The 12311-nt window shown below is 42.7% G+C and overlaps 1 protein-coding gene across 5 annotated transcripts in view; it reads right to left on the bottom strand.

The window, feature by feature from the left end:
* Positions 1-12311, bottom strand: part of TESK2 (testis associated actin remodelling kinase 2) — a 147679-nt gene that overhangs the window by 41675 nt on the left and 93693 nt on the right. For all 5 annotated transcript variants that reach the window (XM_003812778.5, XM_034963725.3, XM_055093841.2 and 2 more), the window contains one exon: positions 515-563. In XM_003812778.5, the coding sequence (XP_003812826.1) occupies positions 515-563 (49 nt within the window). The remainder of the gene's footprint in view (positions 1-514; positions 564-12311) is intronic.

The following is a 12311-nucleotide window of genomic DNA, read 5'->3' as shown; positions in this document are numbered from 1 at the left end:
ACAGCAGGGACTGTGGAATTCTAGATCAGGACAGCAAACATTACCAGGTGGTCTGGTAATTTGTTGCCATAGAGAGTTTGCAGTGAAGTGCTGTCATCCCTTGGCTTAGGATGGAGTCATATCTAGGCAGCAAGAGCTAACTTAATACTTTAATACTTGAGCACTCATATTGTCAGAGTATTCACCAAGTATTATGAGGGAATACAAGGACATTAAGAAATACTGCCCATTCTGCACATGTACCCCAGAACTTAAAGTGTATGTGTATGTGTGTGTGTGTGTGTGTGTGTGTATATATATATATATATATATATATATATATATATATATATATATATATAGAAATACTGCCATTGTTCCCAGGTAATAGAATAAAGCATTATTAACACTGCCATTTTTGCATAAACATAAATGCACATACATTTTGTTTACATATGCAAGCAACACTTACTATGGAACTATAAATGCTGAAACTAAGGCAAATACGTTACTTCAACACTTACTGATGTCCTACCTCTGTAAGTGCATGCAGTTGTCCTTGATGAACACATACACCCATGAACCTAAAGAACAAAACAGAATGATTTAACAAGTGAAAAGGACACAAATATAAATTCATATAGAGAAATCAGGTTAGTTATCCATGCATTAGAAACAACCTGTGGGGTGCGGCATGATGGCTTACATCTGTAATCCCAGCACTTTAGGAGGCAGAGGTGTGCAGATCACCTGAGGTCAGGAGTTCAAGACCATCCTGGCCAACATGGTGAAACCACATCTCTATTAAAAATACAAAAATTAGGCAGGTGTGGTGGCATGTGCCTGTAGTCCGAGCTGCTCAGGAGACTGAGGCAGGAGAATCCCTTGAACCTGGAAGGCAGAGGTTTCAGTGAGCTGAGATCGCACCATTGCACTCCAGCCTAGGGGACAAGAGCGAGACTTTGACTCAAAAAAAAAAAAAGAGACTGCATCTAAAAAAAAAAAAAAAAGGAAAGATAGATAGAAAAGAAAGGAAGGGAAAGGGAAAGAGAAAGGGAAAGGGAAAGGAACGGAAGAAAGAACCTGTGAAGCCCCCTGCTATCTTGTACAGCCCTGTAGAATCTTAATCTTTTTGTTGTTTTTAATTATTTCAAGAGTTTTAGGGGTACAGGTTGTTTTTGGTTATATGGATTAGTTTTTTTACTGGTGATTTCTGGGATTTTGGAACACCTGTCACCTGAGCATTGTACACTGTACCCCATATGTGGTTTTGTTGCTTTTTTTTTGAGACAGAGTCTCACCCTGTTGCCAAGCTGGAGTACAGTGGCATGATCTTGGCTCACTGCAACTTCTGCCTCCCGGGTTCAAGCAATTCTCCTGCCTCAGCCTCCAGAGTAGCTGGGACTACAGGCATGCGCCACCACACCCAGCTAATTTTTGTATTTTTAGTAGAGACGGGGTTTCATCATGTTGGCCAGGATGGTCTCAATCTCTTGACCTTGTGATCCACTCGCCTCGGCCTCCCAAAGTGATGGGATTACAGGCGTGAGCCACCGCACCCAGCCCCATATGTAGTTTTTTATCCTTCATCCCCCTCCCAACCTTTCCCCCCAGGTCCTCAGGGTTCATTATATCATTCTTATGCCTTTGCATAAGATTTGGCATAAGACTCTTAATCTTGATTAAGATGCCAGGCTGATAAATTTCTAAATTTACCATGAAGTATCTGGTTGTAGCAAGACCTGGTGGTAAAAAGCAATGGTGGAAAAAGGAGAGTAGTCTTGAAAACAGCATGGTATAATGGAAAGAGCCCCAATTGGAAGTAAATAAACTTGATGCTGGTTTCAGCTCTGCCATTACCTAACTAAATGCTTACACACAGACACAAAGTCACTATTTCTTTTTAGTTTACACATTTAAGTGATATTTGAAGTTTTTCTCAACCAACAGGTTATATTTTTATATATGAATGATTTTTAAATAAAAACCATAAATCAATGAGTATGACTGATGATGATCATAAAGTAGGAGAAGATAAACGTCTTAAAGCCATTAACAATACCCAAGTCCCAAGTAAGTTCTAGTTTAGAAGAGCAAAGGAATGGGAAGAGACTGACTACAAGCAGAGTGTAAGGCAAGCAGTGACTGTGTTAGAAAGGATCATAAAATTTCCAGGAAGACAGGGTCCATGTCATATTCTTCCCTGTGTTCACAGAACCTAACACCACCTAGTAAACAAAGAGTAAGCAAATTCAGTAAATGATTGCTGAGTGAGAAGAAACAAAGGAGAATGCCTGGTTGGCTATAATATCACAGCAGAGTTTTTAAAACATGCTGCTTCCACATTTCAACTAATGTGGAAATATCGCAGCATTTTGGGAGGCCGAGGCGGGTGGATCACCTGAGGTCAGGAGTTCAAGACCACCCTGGCCAACATGGTGAAACCCTGTCTCTACTAAAAATACAAAAGTTAGCTGGGCATGGTAGCAGGCGCCTGTAGTCCCAGCTACTCAGGAGGCTGAGGCAGGAAAACCACTTGAACCCGGGAGGCGGAGGCTGCAGTGAGCCGAGATCGTGCCATTGCACTCCAGCCTGGGCAACCAGAGCAAAACTCTGCCTCAAAAATAAATAAATTAATTAATTAATTAATAATAAAAATAAAATAAGATGGGTCATTTTTCTCTAAATGTTCATACAACTCCCCAATCACTAGAATTTTGAGGGTATGCCATTAATTTATTAAACAATTATTTATTGAATGGCTGCTATGTTGAAAGTATTAAGGACAGAGAGTAAATAAAAACTTTCATTCTAGGGTCATTCTGTTGGAGGGCAATTATAATAAAAAGATAAATTATGCAGAATGTGGTTAAATTGTATACATGAACTGCTGTTTCTAGTCAGACTCTTTTAGAAAGACTGCTTCTCTGAGATTAAATTATATCCCTGCCTAGGAATAATTCTATTCCCATTATCCCACTATAACAAAAACAGTTAAAGTAAAATATGATAAGCTACATTTCCTGCTTGATTAAGGCTTTCCAAACTATGATGGGTACTAGCAGGAGTTGGCTAACTATGGCCAACTACCTGTTTCTATAAATTAAGTTTTACTAGAACATAGATATGGTATTATCTATGGCTTCTTTGATGTTACAATGGCAGAGTTGAATAGTTGTGACAGAGACTGTGTGACTTGTAAAGACTAAAATATTTACTATCTAGCCCTTTATAGAAAAAGTCTGCTGACTACAATGGTTTGAATGTTTGCTCCCTCCAAAACTCATAGTGAAACTTAATTCCCAATGTGGCAGTATTGAGAGGTACGGCTTTTTTTTTTTTTTTTTTTTTTTTGAGACGGAGTCTCATTCTGTCGCCCAGGCTGGAGTGCAGTGGCGCAATCTCGGCTCACTGCAAGCTCTGCCTCCCTGGTTCACGCCATTCTCCTGCCTCAGCCTCCCAAGTAGCTGGGACTACAGGCGCCCGCCACCACGCCCGGCTAATTTTTTGTATGTTTAGTAGGGACGGGGTTTCACCGTGTTAGCTGAGATGGTCTCGATCTCCTGACCTTGTGATCTGCCCGTCTCAGCCTCCCAAAGTGCTGGGATTACAGGCGTGAGCCACCGCGCCCGGCCGAGAGGTATGGCTTTTAAGAGGTGATTGGGTCATGAGGGCTCTGCCTAATCCATTCATGGATTAATGGATTATTGCAGGAATGAGTCTGGTAGCTTTCTAAGAGGAGGAAGAGACTGGGCACAGTGGTTCATGCATATAATCCCAACACTTTGAGTGGTCAAGGCAGAAGGATCGCTTGAATCCAGGAGTTCAAGACTAGCCTGGGCAATATAGGGAGACCTGAGACCTCGTCATATACATATGTTAGCTGGGTGTGGTCACACACTTTTGTGGTCTCAGTTACTCAGGAGGCTGAGGTGGGAGGACCACTTGAGCCCAGGAAGTTGAGGCTGCAGTGAGCTGAGATCATGCCACTGTACTCAAGCCTGGGTGACAGCGTGAGACCCTGTCTCCAACAAAAAAACACAGGAAGAGAGACCTGATCTGGCATACTCAGCCCCTTTGCCATGTGATGCCCTGAGCCACTTCGGGACTCTGCAGAGAGTCCCCACCAGCAAGAAGACTCTCACCAGATGTGGCCTCTCAACCCTGGACTTCTCAGCCTCCATAACTGTAAGAAATAGTTTCCTTTTCTTTATAAATTACCCAGTTTCTGGTATTCTAAGCAATAGAAAACACTAAGGCATTGACCCTTCCTCTAGAGCACAGGGATATCTCTCCATTTCCACCTGGGAGACATTAAGAAAGTTACCTAATCTTTATAAATCGCAATTTCCTCATCTATAAAAATGGACAGAAAAATAACACCACCTTAAAAGGTTGTTATGAGAATTAAATGGGATATTTTCAAGTATACTGTGTAGCAATGCCTAGTGTATGCTCAAATAAAGGTCAGTGGTTTTTATCATTATTAACAATCCTAAATTACATTATCCTTTACATGGCTATGAGAGTTACCTTTTCAAAACACAAAATATGTCATTCTCTTTTTCATAACCCTTCAATGGTTCCCTTCTGCCTACAGAATAACATTAAAACTTCCCATGATCCACTCCAACTTATCTTTGAAACCTCACATTTTCCCATGAGCCTTATTCTTCATCCACCTGTCCTTTTCCTCTGGGCTCTATGACCCTAGCCTACAAATATATAGTTAAATTTCCCTCATCTTAAAAAATTCTTCTGCCAGGCACAGTGGCTCACACCTGGAATCCTGGCACTTGGGGAGGCCAAGGCAGGCAGATCTCTTGAGCCCAGGAGATCAAGACCAGCCTGGAGAATACGGTGAAATATGATCTTTACAAAAAATACAAAATAATAATTGTATTTTTTATACAAAAAAATACAAAAATTAGCCAGGCATGGTGGCATGCCTGTGGTCCCAGCTACTCAGTAGGCTGAGGCAGGAGGATCACTTTAGCCAGGGAGGCAGAAGTTGCAGTGAGCCAAGGTCATGCCACTGCACTCCAGCCTGGGCAACAGAACGAGACTCTGTCTAAAAAATAAAAATAGAAATCTTCCCTTGCCCCCTCGCTAAAATATGAATCTAATTCACTCTTTTTATTTGTTACCAAACTTTAAGAATAGGTTACATTCTCTATCTATGTTTCTAAGGTTTTTTTTTGTTTTTGTTTTTGTTTTCTTTAAAAAGAGTCTTACTTTGTTGCCCAGGCTGGAGTGCAGTGGTGTGATCACTGCTCATTGCAACCTTGAACTTCTGGGCTCAAGCAATCCTCCCACCTCAGCCTCATGAGCAGCTAGGACTATAGGTGTGCACCACCACGCCTGGCTAACTTTGGTATTATTATTATTGTTGTTATTGTTATTATTATTATCATAGCAATAGGGTCTCATTATGTTGCCTAGGCTGGTCTGGAACTCCTGGCCTCAAGAAATCCTCCCACCTCAGCTTCCTAAAGTGCTGAGCTTACAGGCGTGAGCCATTGCACCCAGCCTCTAGCTACATTTCTTTTTTTTTTTTTGAGATGGAGTCCCACTCTGCGCCCAGGCTGGAGTGCAGTGGCGCGATCTCGGCTCACTGTAAGCTCTGCCTCCCCGGTTCACGCCATTCTCCTGCCCCAGCCTCCCGAGTAGCTGGAACTATAGGCGCATGCCACCACACCCAGCTAATTTTTGTATTTTTAGTAGAGATAGGGTTTCACTGTGTTAGCCAGGATGGTCTTGATCTCCTGACCTCGTGATCCGTCCCCCTCAGCCTCCCAAAGTGCTGGGATTACAGGTGTGAGCCACTGCGCCCAGCCCTTTTTTTTTTTTTTTTTTTTTTGAGACAGGGTCTTGCTTTGTTGTCCAGGCTGGAGTACAACAGTGTGATTATAGCTCACTGCAACCTCAACCTCATTGGCTCACGTGATCCTCCCACCTCAGCCTCCTGAGTAGCTGGGACTACAGGCACACATCACCACAGCGAGCAAATTTTTTAATTTTTTAAATAGAGCTGGGGCCTTGCTGTTGTCCAGGTTGGTCTTGAACTGTTTGTGTCAAGCAATCCTCCTGCATTGGCCCCATATCACTCTTGAAACTTTTCTCACTATGGAAGATTCAGAGCTTCATTTATCTCTGCATTTCTACTACCTAGTATAGTGTCTGGAACACAGTAAGCTAGTTATCAGTAAAGATTTATTAAATGGCATGAATGATTTTTATGACTTGGAAACTTGGTTGAAGTTCCTTCCTTGAATTGGAATACTATACTTACTGAAAATCATCCAAGATCAGCTAAAATTTCATCTTCTATACAAAGGATCTCCTGGACGCCCTTAGCATTAATCTCTTCTCTCTCTCTTTTGTCTCTCCCTACCTCCCACACTATAACTAGCACTTTTCACCCTACTTTGAATGACTGCTAATTAGTATTAAGTTAAGTGGTCTGGATCTAGAGTTAGACTGCTTTGATTTGAATCCTGGCTCTACCATTTACTGATGACCTCTCTGCAATTCAGTTTCTTCACATGCAAAATGTAAATATTAATATTACCTAACCCATATGGTTATTGTGAAGATGAAATAAGATAACTTGGGCTTCTGGAACATAATAAACACTAGAAAATGTTAGCTATTCTTGCTAATCTAACATTTCTGACTCCTTCCCCAGACTGGAATATAAGGTATTTATTGATTGATTGATTGACTGATTGAGACTGTCTCGCTCTGTCACCCAGGCTGAAGTGCAGTGGTGCAATCTTGCCTCACTGCAACCTCCGCCTCCCGGGTTCAAGCAATTCTCCTGCCTCAGCCTCCTGAGTAGCTGAGATTACAGGCACCTGCCACCATGCCCAGCTAATTTTTGTATTTTTAGTACAGACAGGGCTTCACCATGTTGGCCAGGCTGGTCTTAAACTTCCTCACCTTAGGTGATCCACCCACCTCAGGTGATCTGCCTGCCTTAGCCTCCCAAAGTGCTGGGATTACAGGCATAAGCCACCGTGCTTGGCCTATTTGAATATTTTTTAGCCCGGCGCGGTGGCTCACGCCTATAAACCCAGCACTTTGGGAGGCAGAAGCGGGCGGATCACCTCAGGTCGGGAGTTTGAGACCAGCCTGACCAACATGGAAAACCCTGTCTCTACTAAAAATACAAAATTAGCCAGGTGTGGTGGCACATGCCTGTAATCCCAGATACTCGGGAGGCTGAGGCAGGAGAATTGCTTGAACCCAGGAGGTGGAGGTTGTGGTGAGCCGAGAGCGCACCATTGCACTCCGGCCTGGGCAACAAGAGTGAAACTCTGTCTCAAAAAAAAAAAAAATTTATTTTTTAGAGATAGTATTGCTTTGTTGCCCAGGCTGGTCTCAAATTCCTGGGCTCAAGTGATCCTCCCACCTCGGCCTCCCAAAGTGCTAGGATTACAGGCATGAGCCACTATGCCGGGCCAAGGCTTTTAAGAGTACAGATCTTGTCTCATTTGTTTCTATATACAATGTCTCACACAAAATGTTTCGTACACAAGTTGCTAAACACACATTTATTGAATGAAGAAGCAATAATTACCAAATTAACTTCACAACGTAAACTCGTGTTACATTAAAGAACATTAGAGGCAAGTACAAGGCAGTAAAGCCAAGAGGTATTTGATTTTCTTTAATCAAATATTTATAAAGAAGTCAGGCAATAGGATTCTACTAGAAAAAGAATGGCTACATTTTAAAATCATGGGTTTTTCTAGAAGCTGAAAAGACCTGGTTTGGATGTGACACACCCTTGCTTTTCTTCCTCCCAGGCCCACTATTATTTTGACCACACCATCTACAGAGATGTCATAGCACATCCAGGCAGGCACTGGCTTCATAGGACAGTTTTCTGTCTGCTTTCTTCCCACCCTCTACTCAAATAACCATATCACAATTGTGTCACACAACTCTACTTCTACGTGCAACTTTACTGCCTAACCTCTCCCAAATCATTCCTAATGGAAAACCACCACCACATCCAAAGTGGTGTCACGGAGCTGGCAAGCTGAGACATGCATTAGCTTTATATTGGAAAAAGAGCGGCCGGGCATGGTGGCTCATGTCTGTAATCCCAGCACTTTGGGAGGCCAAGGTGGGAGGATCACGAGGTCAAGAGATCAAGACCATCCTGGCCAACATGGTGAAACCCCATCTCTACTAAAAATACAAAAATTAGCCAGGCGTGGGGGTGGGCATCTGTAGTCCCAGCTACTCGGAAGGCTGAGGCAGGAGAATAGCTTGAACCTGGGAGGTGGAGGTTGCAGTGAGCTAAGATTGTGCCACTGCACTTCAGCCTGGGTGACAATGAGACTCCATCTCAAAAAAAAAAAAAAAAAAAAAAAAGAGCTTGAACAGAGTTAATCACTCTAAATGTTGTAAAAAAACAATATACTATAAAGAGGAAATATTACTCATCCTTGACAGGGAAGTGACATGTGCCTAGAAAAGCACGTAACATCAACAATAAGTTTTCACTAAAGTTATTATTGCTAACTATATCAAAAATCAAAATGAAGCCTCAAATCATCGTCATGTCACAAGACCTTAAAAATTTATATTCTGAATGATTTTTATTCCCCTATCCCCATACCCCACCCCAAATCATACCAGCTAGAATTACTTAACTCAGGAAGGGGGTGCTTTCTTAATGCATGTGCTTTGAGAGTAAGTGATTACTCAACTTTGTTATTTTTAGTTTCATATGACATACAGATTCATGTTGAAAAGGAGGGTTGCTTTTTTTTTTGAGACAAGGTCTTGCTCTGTCGCCCAGTCTGGAGTGCGGTGGCACAGTGCAATAGTGTGATCATAAGCTCGCTGCAGCCTCAACCTCCCAGTCTCAAGTGACTCTCCTGTCTCACTGTCTCAGCCTCCTGAGCAGCTGGGACTACAGGCACACACCACAGCTGGCTTTTTTTTTTTTTTTTTTGGTAGAGACAGGGTCTCACTGTGTTGCCTAGGCTGGTCTCAAGTTCCTGGCCTCAAGTGATCTTCCTGCCTTGGCTTCCCAAAGTAAGCCACCACACTAGGCCAAGGATTGCTTTTGTACTTTAGACCACTGTGGAAACAAACCCATGAAGGATCTTGTCAAAATGCAGACTCGCACTCTGTAGGTCAGGGATGGGGCCTAAGAATCTGAATTTCTAAACTCCCAGGTGATGCTGATGTCGCTTGGTCTACAGACTACATGCAGTGAGTAGCAAAGCCTTTAAACAAATGACTGTTTATCACTGCTCTAAAGATAGTAAGACCAACAGGAAACTCTTCTTTTTTTTTTTAAAGACAGAACCTCACTCTGTTGCCCAGGCTGCAGTACAATGGCTCAATCTTGGTTCACTGCACCTCTGCCTCCTGAGTTCAAGCGATTCTCCTGTCTCAGCCTCCCGAGTAGCTGGGATTAGAGGCAGCCACCACACCTGGCTAATTTTTGTATTTTTAGTAGAGACGGGGTGTTTCACCATGTTGGCCAGGCTGGTCTCGAACTCCTGACCTCAAGTGATCCGCCCGTCTCAGCCTCCCAAAAGGCTGGGATTACAGGCATTAGCCACTGCACCCGGCCCCAACAGGAAACTCTTAACTCTGATACTACTGGTAAACTAGACTTTGTCTAGAGACTAGAGTCTTTTCTATAGCATGATTTACCATTCCCCATAAAGTGTCATTATTAAGCTTTTCCACATCTTTGCCTTTTCTCAGACTGTTCCCACTACCTAAAATGCCCCTCTCTTCATTTCCACATACCTTACTTAACGATGGGGATACATTCTGAGAAATGCATTCTTAGGTGATTTTGTGGTTGCATAATCACAGAGTGTACTTACATAAACCTGGATGGTATAGCCTACAATACCCTCAGGCTATACGGTAGAGTCTATTGATCCTAGGCTACAAGCCTGTACAGCATATTACTGTACTGAATACTGTAGACAACTGCAACAAAATGGTAAGTTTTGTGTATCTTAACATATCTAAACATAGAAAAGGTACAGTAAAAATATGGTATTATAATCTCATGGAACCACCATCATGTATGCGGTCTGTTGTTGACCAAAACATCTTATGCACTGCATTACTGTAGTTAGATTCTACTCATCCTCAAATACCAGTTCAAATACTTCCTTCTCATGTTCTTCAACTACCAAGGCAGCCATTTACACTCCTTTCTTTTTTTTTTTTTTTTTTTTTTTTGAGACAAGGTCCCACTCTGTCACCCAGGCTGGAGTGCAGTGTTGCAATTACAGCTCACTGCAACCTTGAACTCCTGGGCTCAAACAATCTTTCTGCCTCACCCTCCCAAACATGCTAGGATTACAGGTGTGAGCCACCATGCCCAGCCTATATCACCTTCCTATAGCATCATTTCCAAGCTTTAACTATGTTTTATCACATGCCTTATAACTTTTTTACTAGACCACAAGCTTCTTAACAGCAAGATACCATTCTCTTGCCTGGCATATGACAATATATAAACACTTGTTAGTCTTTCTCTGAAGGAGGTTAAAAACAAAAAACACTTGCTGGGTAAATTATGGTTTCTTTTGTTTTGTTTTGTTTTGTTTTTGAGGCAAGATCTAGCTCTGTCAACTACGCTGGAGAGCAGTGGCACTATCATAGCTCACTGCAGCCTCAAACTCCTGGGCTCAAGTGATTCTTCACTGGGTAAATTTATTTTTATTTTTATTTATTTATTTTTGAGACTGGGTCTTGCTCTGTCACCCAGGCTAGAGTGCAGCAGCGCTATCTGGCCTCCATGTTCAAGTGATTCTCCCACCTCAGCCTCCCAAGTAGCTAGGATTACAGGCATGTGCCCCCATACCTGGCTAATTTTTTTGTATTTTTAGTAGAGACAGGGTTTCACCATGTTGGCCAGGCTGGTCTTGAACTCCTGACCTCAAGTGATCCACCCGCCTCGGCCTCCCAAAGTACTGGGATTACAGGTGTGAGCTACTGCGCCCAGCCTTCACTGGGTAAATTTAAAACACAACTCAAAATTTTTTGAGTACCTATTATGTGCCAGGCACTGGCAACGATGATAATGATGATGGTATGAGATAATTCTTTTTTTTTTTGAAACAGAGTCTCACTCTGTTGCCCAGGCTGGAGTGCAGTAGTGCAATCTCAGCTTACTGCAACCTCTGCCTCCCAGGTTCAAGCAATTTTCCTGCCTCAGCCTCCCGAGTAGCTGGGATTACAGGCGCCTGCCACCATGCCTGGCTAATTTTTATATTTTTAGTAGAGACAGGGTTTTGCCACATTGGCCAGGCTGGTCTCGAACTCCTGACCTCAGATGATCCACCTGCCTCGGCCTCCCAAAGTGCTGGGATTACAGGCATGAGCCACCGCGCCCGGCCTGGTATCAGCTAAGTTTTTTTTTTTTTTTTTTTTTTTTTTGAGATGGAGTCTCACTTTGTTGCTCTGTTTCCCAGGCTGGAGTGCAGTGGCACGATCTTGGCTCACTGCAACCTCCACCTCCCAGGTTCAGGGGATTCTCCTGCCTCAGACTCCCAAGCAGCTGGGATTACAAGCGTGCACCACCATGCCTGACTAATTTTGGTATTTTTATTAGAGACAGCGTTTCACCATGTTGGCCAGGCGGGTCTCAAACTCCTGACCTCAAGTGATCCGCCATCCTCGGCCTCCTGAAGTGCTGGGATTACAGGTGTGAGCCACCACACCCAGCCTGGTATCAGCTAACTCTTAATGAGCACTTACTATGCAGGCATTGTTCTAAGCACTTTACCTTATATGAAATCATTTAATCCTCATAATAACCCAATGAAGTAGTACTTTTATTATCCCAATCATACCAATAAAGAAACTGAGGCACAGAGATTAAGTAACTTGCCCCAAATCATACAGCTAATAAAAGGCAGAGCCGGGAGTCGAACCTAAACAGTTGATTATAGAGTCTGTGTTCTTAATCACAATGCTATATTACCTCTCCGTATAGTTATACAAAGTATATAAAGATGAGCAAGACACAATCACTTCCCTTGAGAAACTGCTACTCAAAAAGCTTTTGTGGCAGCTTACAGATCCCGATTAAAGTCCAAATTCCTTACCATGTTATTCAAAGGTCTGAATGATCTGATCCAAACCTCTCTTGCTTTATCTCCTATTACATCCACCTGCATTCTCTCTCTTTTCTTTTTATTTTGCATTTTATAAAATTCTTATTTTTCCAACCTGGACCCAGAGCCAGCACCGCCTGCAGGCTCTGAGGCCACAGGCACCACCTGCATTCTCTATGTTGCAGTTATACAACCTGCCACTTCTAAATATGTCCTGAA

This window comes from Pan paniscus, chromosome 1, assembly GCF_029289425.2.
Source record: "Pan paniscus chromosome 1, NHGRI_mPanPan1-v2.0_pri, whole genome shotgun sequence".
Lineage (NCBI taxonomy): Eukaryota > Metazoa > Chordata > Mammalia > Primates > Hominidae > Pan > Pan paniscus.
The sequence above is the reverse complement of the archived record's forward strand: the minus strand, read 5'-3'. Positions and strand labels throughout refer to the sequence as shown.